The 20,000-nt window shown below is 41.2% G+C and overlaps 1 protein-coding gene across 2 annotated transcripts in view; it reads left to right on the top strand.

The window, feature by feature from the left end:
• p115 (General vesicular transport factor p115) overlaps positions 1 to 20,000 on the top strand; it is a 764,785-nt gene that overhangs the window by 161,373 nt on the left and 583,412 nt on the right. For both annotated transcript variants that reach the window (XM_068380069.1, XM_068380070.1), the window contains exon 4: positions 15,608 to 15,779. In XM_068380069.1, the coding sequence (XP_068236170.1) occupies positions 15,608 to 15,779 (172 nt within the window). The remainder of the gene's footprint in view (positions 1 to 15,607; positions 15,780 to 20,000) is intronic.

Here is a 20,000-nt window from a genome sequence, read left to right as displayed (position 1 = left end):
TCTAAAATGAGACCTCAGGGGAGTAGAGGGGTATAGGATGGTTGGACAGTTGGTGAGGCTCTGGGTAGGATCCCAACGCTTGTGGCATGTCGACCGGTCCTTGCTGGCAGGGCCTTTTGTTTGATAACAAAAATGGCGCAATGACCGTCATGAATAACAGCCCCCCATTTTAGCAGAGATTTTGTCCTAAAACAGGACAAGAACTCTGCAAGCAAGGTTTGAAGCCACTAGCCTTAATGACTCCTCCCTCAGTGAGTCTCACCAAAATAATGAATTAATTTCTAAGCTGCAACTAGAGTCATAATTTTACTTTATTTGATAGTATATTAACTTTAACTGGCATATAGAAGTAAGCATTCTGGCTGTGAGGCAACAACTAGAAAATAAAAAATGCAATAATAGTTAAAGTTAAGTGACCTAGTGCAGTGGGACACATGAAAATTAAAGCAAATGGACTAATCACAACATGCAAATTATAAAATTAATACATAGAAATAAATTAAATGTAACTAATGAGGCCAAGATGGCTCCTCAAGTTTATCTACCTGGGGAGACACCAAGTCCAATTAAAAATTTTTTCATACAACCTAGATTAACTTATTGGCTATGGCTACGTTATGGACATGGCACTGTGCATTGGGCACTAATGCCGGGACAACACATCTGCTACTGTCATCTGAGCTCTTTAGGCGCTTGACCTTCCAGTTGTAGTTCTGGAGGTCTATGCCCCACCTCATGAGCCCTTCATTCTTATTACGTCGCTCAGTCAAGTAGGGTTATGGTCCGTTAGGAAGGTCAGTGGGAACTCGTGGTTAGCATGATAGGCACTGGCACTCCTAGTTGTCACAGCTTCGAGGCAGCGCGTGAATCGATCTATCATTGTGAATCGAAAACGATTCCCGCGCTTACTCCGGGTCAGGGAACCTACATACTCCACCAACACAGGGAAAGGAATACCTGCGGATGGAACGGGTTGGAGAGGAGCCCTCGGCACTACCTGGTTTGGGTTACAGGTAACTTGGCACGGATAGCAGGAGGTTATGGAAGCCTTAAGACTAAGACTCTTCTGTAAGCCCGGCCAGAAGAAATGAGGCTGGAGCAGTTGGGTGTTGCGCTTCACCCCAGAGTGCCCTCCCAGTCCCTCATGGGCCATTCGTAGCACCGACAAGCGGGAATTACGGGGGACAACTACGTGCTGGCGCAGGGCCTCAGCAGGATTGTGAGGGCCTTGGATGATTCTGAGGAGCACCCCATCCTTCTGCAGGAAGTTCTCCTTGGAGAGAGTAATCATTTCTGCTTCGGCCGAATAGGCAGCTTCCCTGTAGTTTTTCAGCCTCTCGTCCGGCAGCTGAAATCTGATGGGTTTTGTCTGGCTCCTTAGGGTCCCTTTTGCCTCCTCTGAGACCTCTGGCCTGGTGGTTGAGTCAGCCCTATCGCCAGTGGTGGTCACTAACACAGCTTCATCCGAATGGACTTCTAGAGTACGAGGCTCAGACTCATTGCTGGAAGGGGGGGGGGGGAGACTCCTGGCCCTCCTCTGAGACCTCTGGCATGGTGCTGGAAATAGACCTATCCCCTGTGGTGGAAATCAGCACACCTTCACCAGAGTTAACTTGTGGCGTATGAGGCTCAGACTCACTGCTGGAGGAGGAAGACTCTTGGGCCTCCTCACTTAGCCAAGCTACCTCACCAAGATCAATGTCAGCTAGCCTTTCGTCTTCCCCTGCAGGAAGCATCCTCACTGTTTTGGGCTCCGGCTTGGCAGCCTTCATGCACCTGAAGGGCATTCGCTGTACGTCCTTCAGGAGGTCTTGACCCAAGATCGAGTTGTAGCCCTCATGTCTGAGATCGCTCACTGCCCCTAGTCCTTACTTCTTACTAAGCTGGGACGTGGTTACCTTGAACTCCGCTGTAGGGAGTTCTTTGGTGACCCTTCCATGAACTGGACCTTCCTGCAATTGTCCTGCTGGACTTTGTCAACATATTATTGTTGAATTGTCACATGCTCACGGGGAGTTGGTTGGACCGTGGACGACTTCACCAAAGCAATCTCATTCCCTGGAAAGGGAAATAAATAAATCATTAACCGATCACTTACTACACAGGCTGGAGACATGATAAAGTCGTGTGGTTAACTTTTAAGCATATAAAATAAAAGTACAAAACTTAGGAATTTAAATACTATCATGTGGGAATCAACACTGTCAAAGGGGAATGAATTAAGGTTAGGAGCAAAAGGCACACGTGGTTGGGAGGATAAAGGTTCAGTGGGTAGGATCTTTTGTTAAGAAAAAAGGAAATGAATGGGATGTGATAAAGAAGGGCAGGATAAGGATAATGAGGTTGAGGTACTCAAACAGACATCTTACCTTGATAATAAAAAGGACTCTGTTTCCTCCCGTGTGGAGAACGTATCACAGGTCCTACTCAGATGGAGGTTGGAGTGCGAAGAAAGATGCCCATCCGTTCCTAGGTCGAGTTAACCATGTGTGCCCCCAATGGGGGGCCGGTGTCATTGGCCTGACCGCTGTCTCATTATTCATCGGCCTTGGTATATTCTCCCGACACCCTTCGCAACTCATCTCCCTCCTGACTTCTTCCGGAATCCCATTGTTGCGGCGTTGAGCGGCCACCTGTTCCTTGAAGATGTCTAAAATGAGACCTCAGGGGAGTAGAGGGGTATAGGATGGTTAGACAGTTATTGAGGCTCTGGGTAGGATCCCAACGCTTGTGGCATGTCGACCGGTCTTTACTGGCAGGGCCTTTTGTTTGATAACAAAAATGGCGCAATGACCGTCATGAAGAACAGCCCTCCATTTTAGCAGAGATTTTGTCCTAAAACAGGACAAGAACTCTGCAAGCAAGGTTTGAAGCCACTAGCCTTAATGACTCCTCCCTCAGTGAGTCTCACCAAAATAATGAATTAATTTCTAAGCTGCAACTAGGGTCATAATTTTACTTTATTTGATAGTATATTAACTTTAACTGGCACATAGAAGTAAGCATTCTGGCTGTGAGGCAACAACTAGAAAATAAAAAATGCAATAATAGTTAAAGTTAAGTGACCTAGTGCAGTGGGACACATGAAAATTAAAGCAAATGGACTAATCACAACATGCAAATGATAAAATTAATACATAGAAATAAGTTAAATGTAACTAATGAGGCCAAGATGGCTCATCAAGTTTATCTACCTGGGGAGACACCAAGGCCAATTAAAAAAATTTTCATACAACCTAGATTAACCTACTGGCTATGGCTACGTTATGGACATGGCACTGTGCATTGGGCACTAATGCCGGGACAACACATCTGCTACTGTCATCTGAGCTCTTTAGGCGCTTGACCTTCCAGTTGTAGTTCTGGAGTTCTATGCCCCACCTCATGAGCCCTTCATTCTTATTACGTCGCTCAGTCAAGTAGGGTTATGGTCCGTTAGGAAGGTCAGTGGGAACTCGTGGTTAGTATGATAGGCACTGGCACTCCTAGTTGTCACAGCTTCGAGGCAGCGCGTGAATCGATCGATCATTGTTAATCGAAAACGATTCCCGCGCTTACTCCGGGTCAGGGAACCTACATACTCCACCAACACAGGGAAAGGAATACCTGCGGATGGAACGGGTTGGAGAGGAGCCCTCGGCACTACCTGGTTTGGGTTACAGGTAACTTGGCACGGATAGCAGGAGGTTACGGAAGCTTTAAGACTAAGACTCTTCTGCAAGCCCGGCCAGAAGAAATGAGGCTGGAGCAGTTGGGTTGTGCGCTTTACCCCAGAGTGCCCTCCCAGTCCCTCATGGGCCATTCGTAGCACCGACAAGCGGGAATTACGGGGGACAACTACGTGCTGGCGCAGGGCCTCAGCAGGATTGTGAGGGCCTCGGATGATTCTGAGGAGCACCCCATCCTTCTGCAGGAAGTTCTCCTTTGAGAGAGTGATCATTTCTGCTTCGGCCGAATAGGCAGCTTCCCTGTAGTTTTTCAGTCTCGTCCGGCAGCTGAAATCTGATAGGTTCTGTCTGGCTCCTTAGGGTCCCTTTTGCCTCCTCTGAGACCTCTGGCCTGGTGGTTGAGTCAGCCCTATCGCCAGTGGTGGTCACTAGCACAGCTTCATCCGAATGGACTTCTAGAGTACGAGGCTCAGACTCATTGCTGGAAGGGGGGGAGACTCCTGGCCCTCCTCTGAGACCTCTGGCATGGTGCTGGAAATAGACCTATCCCCTGTGGTGGAAATCAGCACACCTTTACCAGAGTTAACTTGTGGCGTATGAGGCTCAGACTCACTGCTGGAGGAGGAAGACTCTCGGGCCTCCTCACTTAGCCAAGCTACCTCACCAAGATCAATGTCAGCTAGCCATTTGTCTTCCCCTGCAGGAAGCATCCTCACTGTTTTGGGCTCCGGCTTGGCAGCCTTCATGCACCTGAAGGGCATTCGCTGTACGTCCTTCAGGAGGTCTTGACCCAAGATCGAGTTGTAGCCCTCATGTCTGAGATCGCTCACTGCCCCTAGTCCTTACTTCTTACTAAGCTGGGACGTGGTTACCTTGAACTCCGCTGTAGGGAGTTCTTTGGTGACCCTTCCATGAACTGGACCTTCCTGTAATTGTCCTGCTGGACTTTGTCAACATATTATTGTTGAATTGTCACATGCTCACGGGGAGTTGGTTGGACCGTGGACGACTTCACCAAAGCAATCTCATTCCCTGGAAAGGGAAATAAATAAATCATTAACCGATCACTTACTACACGGGCTGGAGACATGATGAAGTCGTGTGGTTAACTTTTAAGCATATAAAATAAAAGTACAAAACTTAGGAATTTAAATACTATCATGTGGGAATCAACACTGTCAAAGGGGAATGAATTAAGGTTAGGAGCAAAAGGCACACGTGGTTGGGAGGATAAAGGTTCAGTGGGTAGGATCTTTTGTTAAGAAAAAAGGAAATGAATGGGATGTGATAAAGAAGGGCAGGATAAGGATAATGAGGTTGAGGTACTCAAACAGACATCTTACCTTGATAATAAAAAGGACTCTGTTTCCTCCCGTGTGGAGAACGTATCACAGGTCCTACTCAGATGGAGGTTGGAGTGCGAAGAAAGATGCCCATCCGTTCCTAGGTCGAGTTAACCATGTGTGCCCCCAATGGGGGGCCGGTGTCATTGGCCTGACCGCTGTCCCATTGGTCATCGGCCTTGGTCTATTCTCCCGACACCCTTCGCAACTCATCTCCCTCCTGACTTCTTCCAGAATCCCATTGTTGCGGCGTTGAGCGGCCACTTGTTCCTTTAAGATGTCTAAAATGAGACCTCAGGGGAGTAGAGGGGTATAGGATGGTTGGACAGTTGGTGAGGCTCTGGGTAGGATCCCAACGCTTGTGGCATGTCGACCGGTCCTTACTGGCAGGGCCTTTTGTTTGATAACAAAAATGGCGCAATGACCGTCATGAAGAACAGCCCTCCATTTTAGCAGAGATTTTGTCCTAAAACAGGACAAGAACTCTGCAAGCAAGGTTTGAAGCCACTAGCCTTAATGACTCCTCCCTCAGTGAGTCTCACCAAAATAATGAATTAATTTCTAAGCTGCAACTAGGGTCATAATTTTACTTTATTTGAAAGTATATTAACTTTAACTGGCACATAGAAGTAAGCATTCTGGCTTTGAGGCAACAACTAGAAAATAAAAAATGCAATAATAGTTAAAGTTAAGTGACCTAGTGCAGTGGGACACATGAAAATTAAAGCAATTGGACTGATCACAACATGCAAATGATAAAATTAATACATAGAAATAAATTAAATGTAACTAATGAGGCCAAGATGGCTTCTCAAGTTTATCTACCTGGGGAGACACCAAGGCCAATTAAACATTTTTTCATACAACCTAGATTAACCTACTGGCTATGGCTACGTTATGGACATGGCACTGTGCATTGGGCACTAATGCTGGGACAACACATCTGCTACTGTCATCTGAGCTCTTTAGGCGCTTGACCTTCCAGTTGTAGTTCTGGAGTTCTATGCCCCACCTCATGAGCCCTTCATTCTTATTACGTCGCTCAGTCAAGTAGGGTTATGGTCCGTTAGGAAGGTCAGTGGGAACTCGTGGTTAGTATGATAGGCACTGGCACTCCTAGTTGTCACAGCTTCGAGGCAGCGCGTGAATCGATCGATCATTGTGAATCGAAAACGATTCCCGCGCTTACTCCGGGTCAGGGAACCTACATACTCCACCAACACAGGGAAAGGAATACCTGCGGATGGAACGGGTTGGAGAGGAGCCCTCGGCACTACCTGGTTTGGGTTACAGGTAACTTGGCACGGATAGCAGGAGGTTACGGAAGCCTTAAGACTAAGACTCTTCTGCAAGCCCGGCCAGAAGAAATGAGGCTGGAGCAGTTGGGTTGTGCGCTTTACCCCAGAGTGCCCTCCCAGTCCCTCATGGGCCATTCGTAGCACCGACAAGCGGGAATTACGGGGGACAACTACGTGCTGGCGCAGGGCCTCAGCAGGATTGTGAGGGCCTCTGGTGATTCTGAGGAGCACCCCATCCTTCTGCATGAAGTTCTCCTTTGAGAGAGTGATCATTTCTGCTTTGGCCGAATAGGCAGCTTCCCTGTAGTTTTTCAGCCTCTCGTCCAACAGCTGAAATCTGATGGGTTCTGTCTGGCTCCTTAGGGTCCCTTTTGCCTCCTCTGAGACCTCTGGCCTGGTGGTTGAGTCAGCCCTATCGCCAGTGGTGGTCACTAACACAGCTTCATCCGAATGGACTTCTAGAGTACGAGGCTCAGACTCATTGCTGGAAGGGGGGGGGGGAGACTCCTGGCCCTCCTCTGAGACCTCTGGCATGGTGCTGGAAATAGACCTATCCCCTGTGGTGGAAAGCAGCACACCTTCACAAGAGTTAACTTGTGGCGTATGAGGCTCAGACTCACTGCTGGAGGAGGAAGACTCTTGGGCCTCCTCAATTAGCCAAGCTACCTCACCAAGGTCAATGTCAGCTAGCCATTTGTCTTCCCCTGCAGGAAGCATCCTCACTGTTTTGGGCTCCGGCTTGGCAGCCTTCATGCACCTGAAGGGCATTCGCTGTACGTCCTTCAGGAGGTCTTGACCCAAGATCGAGTTGTAGCCCTCATGTCTGAGATCGCTCACTGCCCCTAGTCCTTACTTCTTACTAAGCTGGGACGTGGTTACCTTGAATTCCGCTGTAGGGAGTTCTTTGGTGACCCTTCCATGAACTGGACCTTCCTGTAATTGTCCTGCTGGACTTTGTCAACATATTATTGTTGAATTGTCACATGCTCACGGGGAGTTGGTTGGACCGTGGACGACTTCAGCAAAGCAATCTCATTCCCTGGAAAGGGAAATAAATAAATTATTAAAAGATCACTTACTACACAGGTTGGAGACATGATGAAGTCGTGTGGTTAACTTTTAAGCATATAAAATAAAAGTACAAAACTTAGGAATTTAAATACTATCACGTGGGAATCAACACTGTCAAAGGGGAATGAATTAAGGTTAGGAGCAAATGGCACACGTGGTTGGGAGGATAAAGGGTCTGTGGGTAGGATCTTTTGTTAAGGAAAAAGGAAAGAATGGGATGTGATAAAGAAGGGCAGGATAAGGATAATGAGGTTGAGGTACTTAAACAGACATCTTACCTTGATAAAAAGGACTCTGTTTCCTCCCTTGTGGAGAATGTATCACAGGTCCTACTCAGATGGAGGTTGGAGTGCGAAGAAGGATGCCCATCCGTTCCTATGTCGAGTTAACCATGTGTGCCCCCAATGGGGGGCCGGTGTCATTGGCCTGACCGCTGTCCCATTGGTCATCAGCCTCGGTCGCGTCTCCCAACACCCTTCGCAACTCATCTCCCACCTGATTTTTCCTGGGATCCCGTTGTTGCGGCGTTGAGCGGCCACTTGTTCTTTGAAGATGTCTAAATGAGACCTCAGGGGAGTAGAGGGGTATAGGATGGTTGGACAGTTGGTGAGGCTTTGGGTAGGGTCCCAACGCTTGTGGCATGTCGATCGGTCTTTGCTGGCGGGGCCTTTTGTTTGACAAAAATGGCGCAATGACCGTCATGAATAATATATATATATATATATATATATATATATATATATATATATATATATATATACATATATATATATATATATATATATATATACATAATATATATATGTATATATAATATATATATTTTCTATATATCTATATATATATATATATATATATATATATATATGTATATATATATATATATATATATATATATATATATATATATATATATATATATATATATATATATATATATATATATATAAATATACATATTTATATATATATATATATATAAATATACATATATATATATATATATATATATATATATATATATATATATATATTTATATGTTATTTATATAATGTATATACATATTATATATACATACATATATATATATATATATATATATATATATATATATATATATATATATATACAGTAGGGTCCCGAATTACACGTGTTCTAATTACGCGATTCCTCAATTACGCGATCGATAGTTTTTAAAAATTAAATTTCCTGTATCTGCGAGGAGCATTCTAAATCCGCGAGTCAAGCACCGCGAAGCGTAGGAAATCTATTGTTTTCTTAATTGTATTGGGGGGGGGGGGGTGATGGTTCCCCAATATCTGAGAAGGGGGGGGGGGAGAATGTGAGAGAAAGATTTCTGTTCAAACATTTTAAGACTAGTTTTGGATGAAAAATGTTAAGGTTTGCCCATCTGTTGTGTGAACTTGTCGCTAGGCAAGCCTCACTGGCCAACACCTATATGTATAATACTCCATATTTGTACTAATTAATTTTTATACTTACGTTGTGATTATGGTGAAAAATCCCTATTCATTAAACTTTAAATTAAAAACCATCAAAATCAACAGTGCCATTTAAAATATTGAAAAGTTTCCAAAAACAAAAATCAACAGAACAGCATCGTCATGGGAACACCTTTGTTACTTTCGTGTGCAAGACTACCGCTATCATCCAGTGGTAGTGCGCTGTGCTCCGTTTCATCTAAATTGTTTGAAATTCTTTTATATAGTACTTTTGAAACCAAAAATTAAATTAAATAAAGACTATTTTATATCATGCTACTGCCAAACATGTCACTACAACCAAACCCATTACTTTGTTTAGTACGTTCCATCGCCGATCATAACGAACTCGCTAACCAATTTTAACATCTGTCTATAGGTTAACTTTTGCGGCAAAAGATATCTTACCAGGTACTATGTAATAATAATGTTATAATTAATATTGTTTTATTTATCCTTAGAAAATCAAATTAAATGAAATATGAGTAATTTTGTTTCGTGTTTTTTTTTTCTAAAAAAACGCCTCCTTAAAAGGAAAAAGTTTTTTTTACATTTCATCGTCGATCATAAACGCATTTACTCCTGAAAGTGATATTGAAGAGCTTTTACTAAAGATGTTATTATAAATAAAGATTATAAATAGGAGGTAAGATATCTATAATTAAAGTGTAGCAGCATCAAGAAATGTTGGGGTTAGCCCTTTACTTAAGAATGTACTGTACATTGGATTAGACAGAACGTAGAAAAAATCAATTAGGGAAAAATCGGTATTCGATATCCTCTTCATCAGCATCGTCAATCGGGCTTTTTATTTTCTTTATTCTCAGTCGCTAACTAGTTATCGCACTGTCAAGATCTGCACATATTCCGATAATTCACATTTGAAGGTTTTCTGGGAGAGGATGGATAGAGAAAATACCGAACTATATAAAATGTTTTTTTAACCTGTTAAGCGTCACCCACGTGATAAACCGCTCACCACGATCTACTCGGTACCGCCTTCAACTGTATATTCCGTTCATGACTTTAATTGCCTTTTACAAGCCGTCAGTCTCGTGATATTACGTTTACTCGTATAGTAAGTATAGGATCACCACTTGGCAACACTCTCAGCATATGGGGACTGTGAATAGAAACTTATATGATGTCTGGCAACTATTTTTCTGAAGGTAGCTTGATGTTAGAACTTAGAATTTAACTGGTTTCCTATCAGTGCGCTCGGGCGTTCATGCATAAGTGGTTATTTGTTGTTCCTTTTGTAATGAACGGTCTAAAGAGGAAGGTTATTTCTTCAGATGAAATAAATGATATTCTTGTTGAGGAATTTGATAATGATAACCTGTTTGATAATGAGAGCACTAGTTCTGAATCCTCCAGTGATGAGTATATTGAAGAAACAAAGTTTTCTTTCGATGCCGAAAGCGAAAAGGACTTCTCATTACCGAATGACTGGACAACGAAATTTCACAAAACTATAAAGGGAAAGGAAACGCCGAGAGAGAGAGAGAGAGAGAGAGAGAGAGAGAGAGAGAGAGAGAGAGAGAGAGAGAGAGAGAGAGAGAGAGAGAGAATAAAGTGGATAAATAATGTACAAATGTATGACGAACATATTTGAAAACTATACAGGAAACGATATGAAGAGAGAGAGAGAGAGAGAGAGAGAGAGAGAGAGAGAGAGAGAGAGAGAGAGAGAGAGAGAGAGGGGGGGGGAGAGACTTATCCCTTTCCTTTTGTTGCTTATCCAGGCCCAAGATTTACGATTGAAGATAAAAAGAACCCATTAGAATATTCAGTATTATGTAGCCATTTGAAATGAAATCATAGTAGTATTAATTGTTTTTTTTACTCAACCATTTAATTGATATCCCTACTTTTAACTATAATTACGAATTATAAGCATAAAGAAATGATATTAACTTTGAAAAATTATCATTAGTGAAATGACCGCTCAGGGCAAAAAAAGCGTGACGGTACGTTAGCGGCAACCTGGTCCAGGGGGGGACGCTTAGATGTTTTCTGGCAGAAAATTACGGTAGATTATCGTACAGCAGCCTAGTGCACAAGCGCCTAGTGGCCGTGTTTACGTGTGGGAGTGTCATCATGGATATACTGTATGTACAGTACTATACTGTAATTTTTAACTATTGCTAGATACTGTATCAAACCTTGAAAACCCTTTTTTGTTTTTTGTATCTATAGGAAATAATTCTACATCATTCGGAAAATACTTAAAACTGTAAGCTATGCATAGTACAGTAGTAAATACTACAGTCATAGAAAATTATCAAAACTTTAACATCTTTTTATTGTTTTATTTATCCATAAAAGAAATTTTGTACAGTATTTTATAAAAAAAAAATCTATAAGAAGGATTTCTTAAAGTATTGTTAAGATAAAAGCTACAGTATATATATATATATATATATATATATATATATATATATATATATATATATACATATATATATATATATATATATATATATATATATATATATATATGTTTTATATATATATAATATATACATACATACATACATACATACATACATACATACATACACACATACATACACACACACAGTGTATATACAGTATATATATAGCTAGAAAGCTAGAAATGGAGTGAAAAAAATTGACGGGTAGGTTGCTGTTTGCCGCCATGATGTGTTTCGAAATATACGAATTTCCAATTACACGAGGCCTTTCATCGACCAAATTCTCGCATAATTCGGGACCCTACTGTGTATATATATATATATATATATATATATATATATATATATATATATATATATATATATATATATATTACATTTTTGGGCTCGCTCCTGTTGTCCTGATGGAAGGTTCCTTTAGGTAGCTTTTTAAGAGATATTTTCTACAGTGATACTCCCAAAGAATTAACTGTAGGTCTCCAGAATTCTAACTCATGGCGTAAGTATCCTTAATATATCTTTAAGGATATCGCATAATATCAGGGGACGTATTTATGATACGACACTTAGTAATCTTCACCACGAATAGATTTAACTCTTTGAGGGGGAAGAGTGGCGAACGAAGGGGAGCCGTTATCAAGGTACCCGGTGGACCTCCTCCCTGTACTACTACGGCCCTTCATTCCTTTCGACTGTAGCATTTAAGCTAAGTGCGCTCCCACGTTTCTCTCGGTGTTGTTACGGTTTATCTGAATATTATCATGCAATCTCCAGCATCTTCATCCTCTGGAAAGGTGAGTATTTAATCTTTCCTCTGTATAATTTACAGCTCCCTTCTCACAGTTGAATTAGCATAATTTTGAGACTGCTGTTGCACATCATAAATGCAATTATTTAGTTAGTAGAGCGACGCTCTCGGTATTTAGCTATAAAGAAACTTTTTAGCTAGTCAGGCCAAATTATATTAGTGAAGATTGCATATATATATAATGTTTCCTCTTCCAAAAAATAACGTTTCTTTTGTATACGATAGGACCCCGGTGGTATCACTCGTAGCCGCAGTCCCCACGCGAGTTAGGCTATCTTAACCCGTTTGGTATACGTTAGTAATGTTAATCCTATTGTTTAGCCTCTTGTATCGTTTTTATTAATTCGGTTGGGGATATATGTATCCCCTAGAATTATTGGTATAATTCGATACGTTTCTCGTTTAGAGAAAAGAGGGTAAACCCTTCTTCCTCCCTGAGCGCTGCCATCCCAAGCGGCAACCCTATCTTTCATCATCGCCATCGAGTAGTTAACTCTTGGTTGACTTGGATAGTTTTTTACCGTCGATCTTGTTTGCCGCCGAGTATCCTGGCTTCGAAGTATGACAGTAACTCAGGGTGTATTGTCTTGCAGCCGGCAATGTCACCGACAGGGGAATCGTGATTCCTCTGCCGTCCACAACGTTGTCGGCATGGGAAGCTTTGTTTCCTTTGTTTACAACTGAAAGTAGGCGGCATACCTGCAGCCGCCTTTCTCCCTTGTAGACTATAAGACATGTCTTACAACCGACAATGTCGCTGGCAGGGGAATTCTTATTCCTCTGCTGCCCACGACGACGTCGGCACAGGAAGCCATGCTTCCTTTGTTTACAGCTGAAAGTAGGCGGCATATTTGCCGTCGCCTTTCTCCCCTGCAAACTATAAGACCCTTTTCCCGCCCCCCTCTGTCCTTTAGTGTCGGCCTAGCCGTCACAATATTCCTTTGGCCGGTATTCTACAATCATCCCAGCTTGCCGGGTTCACTGAGTTGCCGGCCGGGTTCCTACAAGCGGCGGTTTGGTTACCACCTCGACCAGCTTCCCCTTATGTCTTTCCTTCACGGAAGCGAATGCCCCCGGGCGGAAAGGCTGAGCCGGCCTTGACGGCTGCAGGTGGGAAACCCATTATACTGTTGAGAATTCTTCAGTCCTCTCTTGGACTGCCATCCACAAACCTTGCAACCGGCATTACAGCCGGCAGCAAAAGTTGTAGCTGGATGGAAGCTAGAATCAAATACATTCCTCCCCTTCCATTAGAACTCTCATTCTGGGAAGGAGGCAGTAGGTGGCAGTAGCCCTCCTACACTTCCAGTTATTGTGCTAAACCATAATAATACAGAATCCTCCTTTCCATTCTTTCTCTCTCTCTCTATCAGTTAGTGCCGCCAGGCACAAGCCTAACCCCGGTAATATACCGGTAAAACTACAGCATATGACAATACAGTAGCCAGTATATCTGCAGTGTATAATAATACAGTAGTTAGAAAACTACAGTATACAATGATACAGTAGTACAAGTAATTCTAACATATTCTGTGTATCCTTTCACAGTCTGTTGTTGAGACCTTTAAAATCTCATGGAGAAACAGCAGCAGGCCAAAACTTCTTTCAAGCTGAATTCAGTGTCCGACGAGGTACTCCCTTCCAAGCCTGATCTATGATCTTCAAGTAGTGGACGATATTGAAATGGCTCTTCCAAAATTCAGGCAAAGTTAAGTTGGTGCTTTGCGTGACATTAAATCACTGCTTAAATAAGTGCTTGGTGCAGAGCTTCTTAGAATTAGAGATGACTTGCTGGTCCATGGGCTGGAGAATAGGGGTGGTGTTTGGTGGAAGATACAGCACTCTGATAAATTTGAACTGGTCGATAATATCATCTTCGAGTCCTGGGGGGGAGCGGGAGCATTATTCAAGCAAAGCAACACTTCAAAGGCAAATTCCTCTCCTGAAGGTACTTCTTGACAGCAGGGCCGAAAACTAGGTTTACCCATTCAACAAAGAAATGCCCAGTAACCCAAGCCTGAGAATTAGCACGCCACAAAACATGCAGCATGTCCTTATTGATTCTATGTGCCTTAAATGCCGTAGGGTTTTCGGAACGATAAACCAATAACGGCTTTTGCAGTCCCCGCTGGCGTTCGCACATAGGGCAAGAGTCAACCGAGCCTTCATAGGGTTATGTCCAGGCATTTTCTTCTCTTCGGCGGTGATATATGTTCGACTAGGCATCTTTTTCCAAAACAGACCGGTTTCATCACAATTGAAAACTTGCGGCTCTACGTAGCCTTCATCTTCCACGATCTTTTCAAACTTCTTAATAAAATCGTTAGCAGCCTTGGTGTCCAAACTTGAAGCCTCTCCGTGCCGAACAACTGAATGAATTTCCGGTCCGTCTCTTAAAATTCTCGAACCAACCGCGAGACGCCTTGAATTCCTCCGTTGTAGGATCGATTGAACTCTCCCCAGCGTCACCCCTAGAGCCCGCCGCCTTCAAGTCACAACAGATAGCGCTGGCCTTCTCACAAATGATCGTTTTAGTGATCGTATCGCCAACAATCTCTTTGTCCTTTATCCATATCAACAAAAGGCGTTCCATCTCTTCCAGGGTAGGGCTATGACATTTAGGAATAATGGTGATCCCCTTCGATTGTTTGACTGCTTTAATGGCTGCCTTCTGCTTGATGATCGTCGAGATCATAGACATATTCCGGCCATATTGTTTAGCCAGATCACTCACACGCACACTGCGCTCATGTTTTTCTATAATTTCTTGCTTCAGTTCTAATGAAATAAAACTTGAAAAAAGGAAGATAATAAGCTCTGTTAATAACGGACCGAACAGAGGACAACCACACGATGAGTATGAGAACAGAGAACTGACTGATGCGACGCTCAATGGTGTCCGTCCGACGTGCTGCTGTCTACCGGCGTAAACAAGAAACTACGACAGACGCTTTGAGAAAATTCTATGCCTATGATCTACGTAGGATGTTGGAGCATGACTTCAGGTGTCGAGACGAAAATTTGATTGAATTTTACTTCGGGAATTGGAACAATCGTATGTAAAGGGTCCACTGTATTAGTATTGAAATAATTGATTTTACAGTTATTTTTCTGAAGAAAAAAGGTTCAAATTAATTTTCATAGCCTGCATATAGTTCCCATGAAAAATAAAGTTCATAAATTAATTTGAAGTACCATATGGCTGAGTTACAAAAATTGTTTTTCTTTCAATATGTAAAATGTATATTACGTGTATTGAAAGATTATTTCAATGTATTTTTCCTGTGGCTTATATTGAATTTCTGTAGAATTTACCTCCTTAAATTTTGTTTCTAGATTTTTTTCATATGAATTTTGTTTTCTGATTTTATTGTACCCTACTTCGGAATCTGTATTATACTTACACATAAAAAGATTGCATATTTTTTAATGCAATCTAATGTATATAAGATATACATTGTAATTTATTTTATTTCAGAAGATGGAGATTATGTACCTGATGGTCAAACATCAGAACTTGGAGGCCAGTTTACTGAGATATTTACAAAGCGTCAGGAAAACATTTCCCTTCTTGTTAATCTTTTAGATGAATTTGATTTTAAAGTTCGCTATCCAACAATTAAGCTTATGACTAATTTGCTAAAAAACAGGTGAGTCCTCTGTATATTTTTGTAATATTCATCTGTCTTCTATTTTAAAATATTTTTTCTGAAAATATATTTATGTGCAGTAAATTGTATTTTTCTGTTGTTAGTCAAATGTTTAGCGTGGCAAAAAAAACTTATCCTTATCCAACTACAAATTTTTGTTGTTAGTTGAGATTGGCGTAGCCCTTTAACTCATTAATTGGTAAGTTTTTGTCATTCATTAGTGGTTTACACCTATGTACTATACAGTTGTTCCAGCTCCAAATACAAACCTTTCAAGTCTTTACTATGGAGATATTCTTCGACGACAGCAGAAACTAGCCGTAAAGCTTTTAGTAAGGTGCTACTCATCTCTGCTGGTTAGCGGGGGTTGGGGAGTTGGTGCGGGTAGACCAACCACCCTGCTCTCACACACATGCAGTAGCTAACACACACCACTTTTTATTTTCTCTTGGAAAAGAACGTACGTTGTCAAATCTTTAACTTTTAACTGTTTAACAACCATAGTAAAGAGGCCACTGGCCCAAAATTTTGAACTTTCCATTTCTCTTCTATAAAAGTGTGTGTGCATTTTTTAAGAATGAATATGTGTCCAGGCATGGAAGGGCACCGTTGCCGCACCTTCATGGTTGCATTGGAGACTGATCCATATGTGCCTTGTCTTGCTGGCTGAGGGCATGCCTTTAGCAGGAGTCTCCATGGAATGTGTGTAGGGAGTGGCCTCCATCCTAGTGGCAGCAATTTAGTAGACTCAGGAAGAAGAAGGCAAAGAGGAGTTCTTCCCCTTCAAGTTCATCCTTGAAGTTAAAAAACCTCGCCATCTTACTCCTGCGGCTCAATCCTGTCAACTCTGACTCTGCCCGATTGGTCTCCTCTGGGGATCAATCGGGTAAGAGTGGAGGCGCTTTGACCTTAGGACAACCTTGCTTGGCTGAAGTTACCGGGACTTCCTTTAGAGAAAAAACTCAGATTTCCTCCGCAGGGGAGTCTCTCCACTGATGCAGTATGTTAGGTGTGGTCCTTTTTGTGGCTACCAGGCTCTCCTTGCAAAGAACGCCTTCTGTAGGTTCTCTGACATGAAGCAGGAGGTGAGGGGGAGGCTAGACTTACCGGCGGTATTGCAGCGAAGGAATATCTTGTATCAGTAGCAGGAGTAACCTCAGCGTCTGCCCCTCCTCGTTCAGCATCGTTTGATGAGCATCAGCGCCCCAAGAATACCCTTTGGAGTATCCCGACGGAGGGTTCCTCTGTGGGAATTCCTAAAGGTGTAGGCCTACCTTCCCACTTTACAACCACTTTTGCAACTGTGATGTCAAAAGTCTGTTAGGAATACAGTACTTTAGTACACTAATAGGACAAATATTTCCTTAAAAATATATTTTCTTTACTAAAAATTAACTAATTTCTCTTGGTAAGTTAGTATTTTCTTTTATTGATAGTATACAGTATTCATTTAAAAAAAATACATTAAGAAGTCTTTAGGGGCCCAGCTGGAATGCCAATATATGGATGTAAAGGAAGAAAAACATAAAATCCTGAAAAAATTCACCGAGCTTTGTATGGCAATGGAGAATGCTCCTACGAAATATTTTGTCAAAATTCCTCTTACTTTCATTGTTACAGGGTAATTGGTAAAAGTAACTCAATAAACCAAAAACATTGTTACATTTTAATGTTGAAGAAATTGTGAACAAGACGATGTATTACATGGTAAATTACATCCTTCGCCCTTCAGTCCTACCGCAAACCTCAGAGAGAGTATATCTCTGAGTTTGACCTCTGACATTCACTCAGTTTTACATTTGTTTTCCTCATTTTTGGCAAGAATTTTATCATTTCAAAGAGGAAAAGACAATTTTAACATCTTGCTAACATAAGGAAGAAGAAAATTTGCTCTATTAAGTGTTCACAAGAGGGTAATACCTGTAGAGAGAGAGAGAGAGAGAGAGAGAGAGAGAGAGAGAGAGAGAGAGAGTTCTATCTTTTATACTTACTTTGATGGCTGCTTTTCCTGTCCCATACAGCAGGGGAACCCCACTCTACAGGACCTCCACTGTCGTTTTACCTTGTTCGTTCTGAGTATTTAACATTTCATATCACATATTGTTCCTTTACTTTTAAATCGTCACTGCCAAAAGACTCATGAAATAAGAAAGTCTTCAGTTTCCTCTTGAAAGCCTTAATGTCTTCAATCATTCGAATGTTTCGTGGGAGCTTATTATATAGTCTCGGGGGTGCATATTTAAAGGCTCTGGAGCCTAAAGTAGATATATATCTAGGTTCCAACAGTTTGAAGCCATCTGTAACTATTCTCGTGTCGACACTATTTGTTGGCTGCGCAATGTGTAGCAATTCTTTTAAGTATTTTGGACGCCCAGTTCTGATATCTTGGTGGGTTATTGTACATATTTTAAATTCAATTCTTGCTTTAATCGGCAGCCAGTGTAAATCGATTTGTATAGGGGTGACCCTTTCTCTAGGTGGGACACCTTTTATCAGTCTTGCTCCTCTGTTTATTATGTTTTGTAATTTCTTGTTGTACTTTTGGTAAATTGTAGTAGATAGAGTTGCAGTAGTCAATCCTGGTAATAATACAGTTTATCACAAGTTTCTTTACAGAAATTTCGTCCAGGTACTTTTTTATAAACGCAATATTTTTTAGATGATAACCAGAAGTTTTTATTACATTATTTATTTGGGCATTTAGAGACAGGTTACAGTCAAGAAATACACCTAGATCTCGAACTTTACTAGATATTGGCACCGAGTCATTATTTATGTTCATTTGAATATCACCTAAGTTTCTCACGCTGTTTCTCTTGCCCACCACCTTGAATTCAGTTTTGTTCTCATTTAATTTTAGTTGTTTAAATGTCCTCCATTCTCTAGTTTTAAAGATATATCATTGAAATATGGTATATAACTTAGAAAGAGATTATAAAACAATCAAATGTTGCCCATTTTTTTAATTTTTTCTTTTTTTTTTTCTTAATTTCCCTCCTGATTTTTAGGGTTTATTTTTTTACCATAATGAAAAAACTCCTATTTAGGAAAAAAATGACTCTTAGAGAAAAAATTCCTCATTTTATTGGAGGGTTACATCAGGTCTATATAGGGTAGTAATCCCAGGTCTTAATATTAATCATCAAGGGAGAGGATAGAATTTAAAAAAACTAATTTTCAAGAGTCACCTTATTTAGTGGTAAGAATGTCATAGTCCTGTCCTTAAAAAATGGCATTAGCTGGCTGGCCCCCTTAATGTTTGTCGAGTTCACATACACTGTATATGGTGACATCATATTTCTGGTGGAAAGCAAGCTGGCAAATCAAGGGATTTCCTTTCAATAGGTTACCGATTAATATTTGTATTTCCATTATCAAAATATTAAGTAATGCTATTAAGTATTTCAGAGGTCTTTGTCGGCTGTTATGAGTACTACTTACCATAAATTTAGATCTACATCAAGGACAAAATCTCCTATTTCATGCTAGTTCTTTTTCATTTGTTTCATCTTTGATAGTAGATCAATATTGATATAATGAAAACACCAATAGGACAAATATTTTTTAGAAATATATTTTTTTTCTACATTATGAAAATTAAATACTATGATGGCATTTGTGGACTATATTGGCATTTGTGGACAGATGGCATTTGTGGACTATGATGGCATTTGTGGACTATGATGGCATTTGTGGACTATGATTGCTTTTGTGGACTATTGATGACATTTGTGGTCTATGAAAAAGCCTTTGATAGTGTGCACCATCAAATTTTGTGGAGAGTCCTGCGTTATTATGGAATTCCTTTTAAATATGTAAATTTGATTGTCTGTCCATAGGCATAGCAAGTGCTAAGTTAGTCTTAAAGGAGTCTTATCAAATGAATATCCAGTGAACAGCAGAGTACTCCAAGGGAATGTGTTGTCACCTATGTTGTATATCCTCCACGTGGATTTTGTAATGCGCAAAACAGTCAAAGATGGTGGAGAAGGATTGGACTAGATTGGTGATAGGAATTTAGCAGACCTAGCGTATGCTAAGGATGCAGTCCTTGTTAGAGGAACACCACAGGATTTGCAATGCTTGCTTACCAGAATGTATGAAATATCACATGATGTTGGGCTAAAGATAAATAGAAGAAAGACAGATCACGAGAACGGAGTATGCAATGGAAAATGAAATATCATTGGAAGGAGAAATGATTAATGAGATAGAATCATT

Source organism: Palaemon carinicauda, chromosome 9 (assembly GCF_036898095.1).
Source record: "Palaemon carinicauda isolate YSFRI2023 chromosome 9, ASM3689809v2, whole genome shotgun sequence".
NCBI classification, from domain to species: Eukaryota; Metazoa; Arthropoda; class Malacostraca; order Decapoda; family Palaemonidae; genus Palaemon; species Palaemon carinicauda.
The sequence above is the reverse complement of the archived record's forward strand: the minus strand, read 5'-3'. Positions and strand labels throughout refer to the sequence as shown.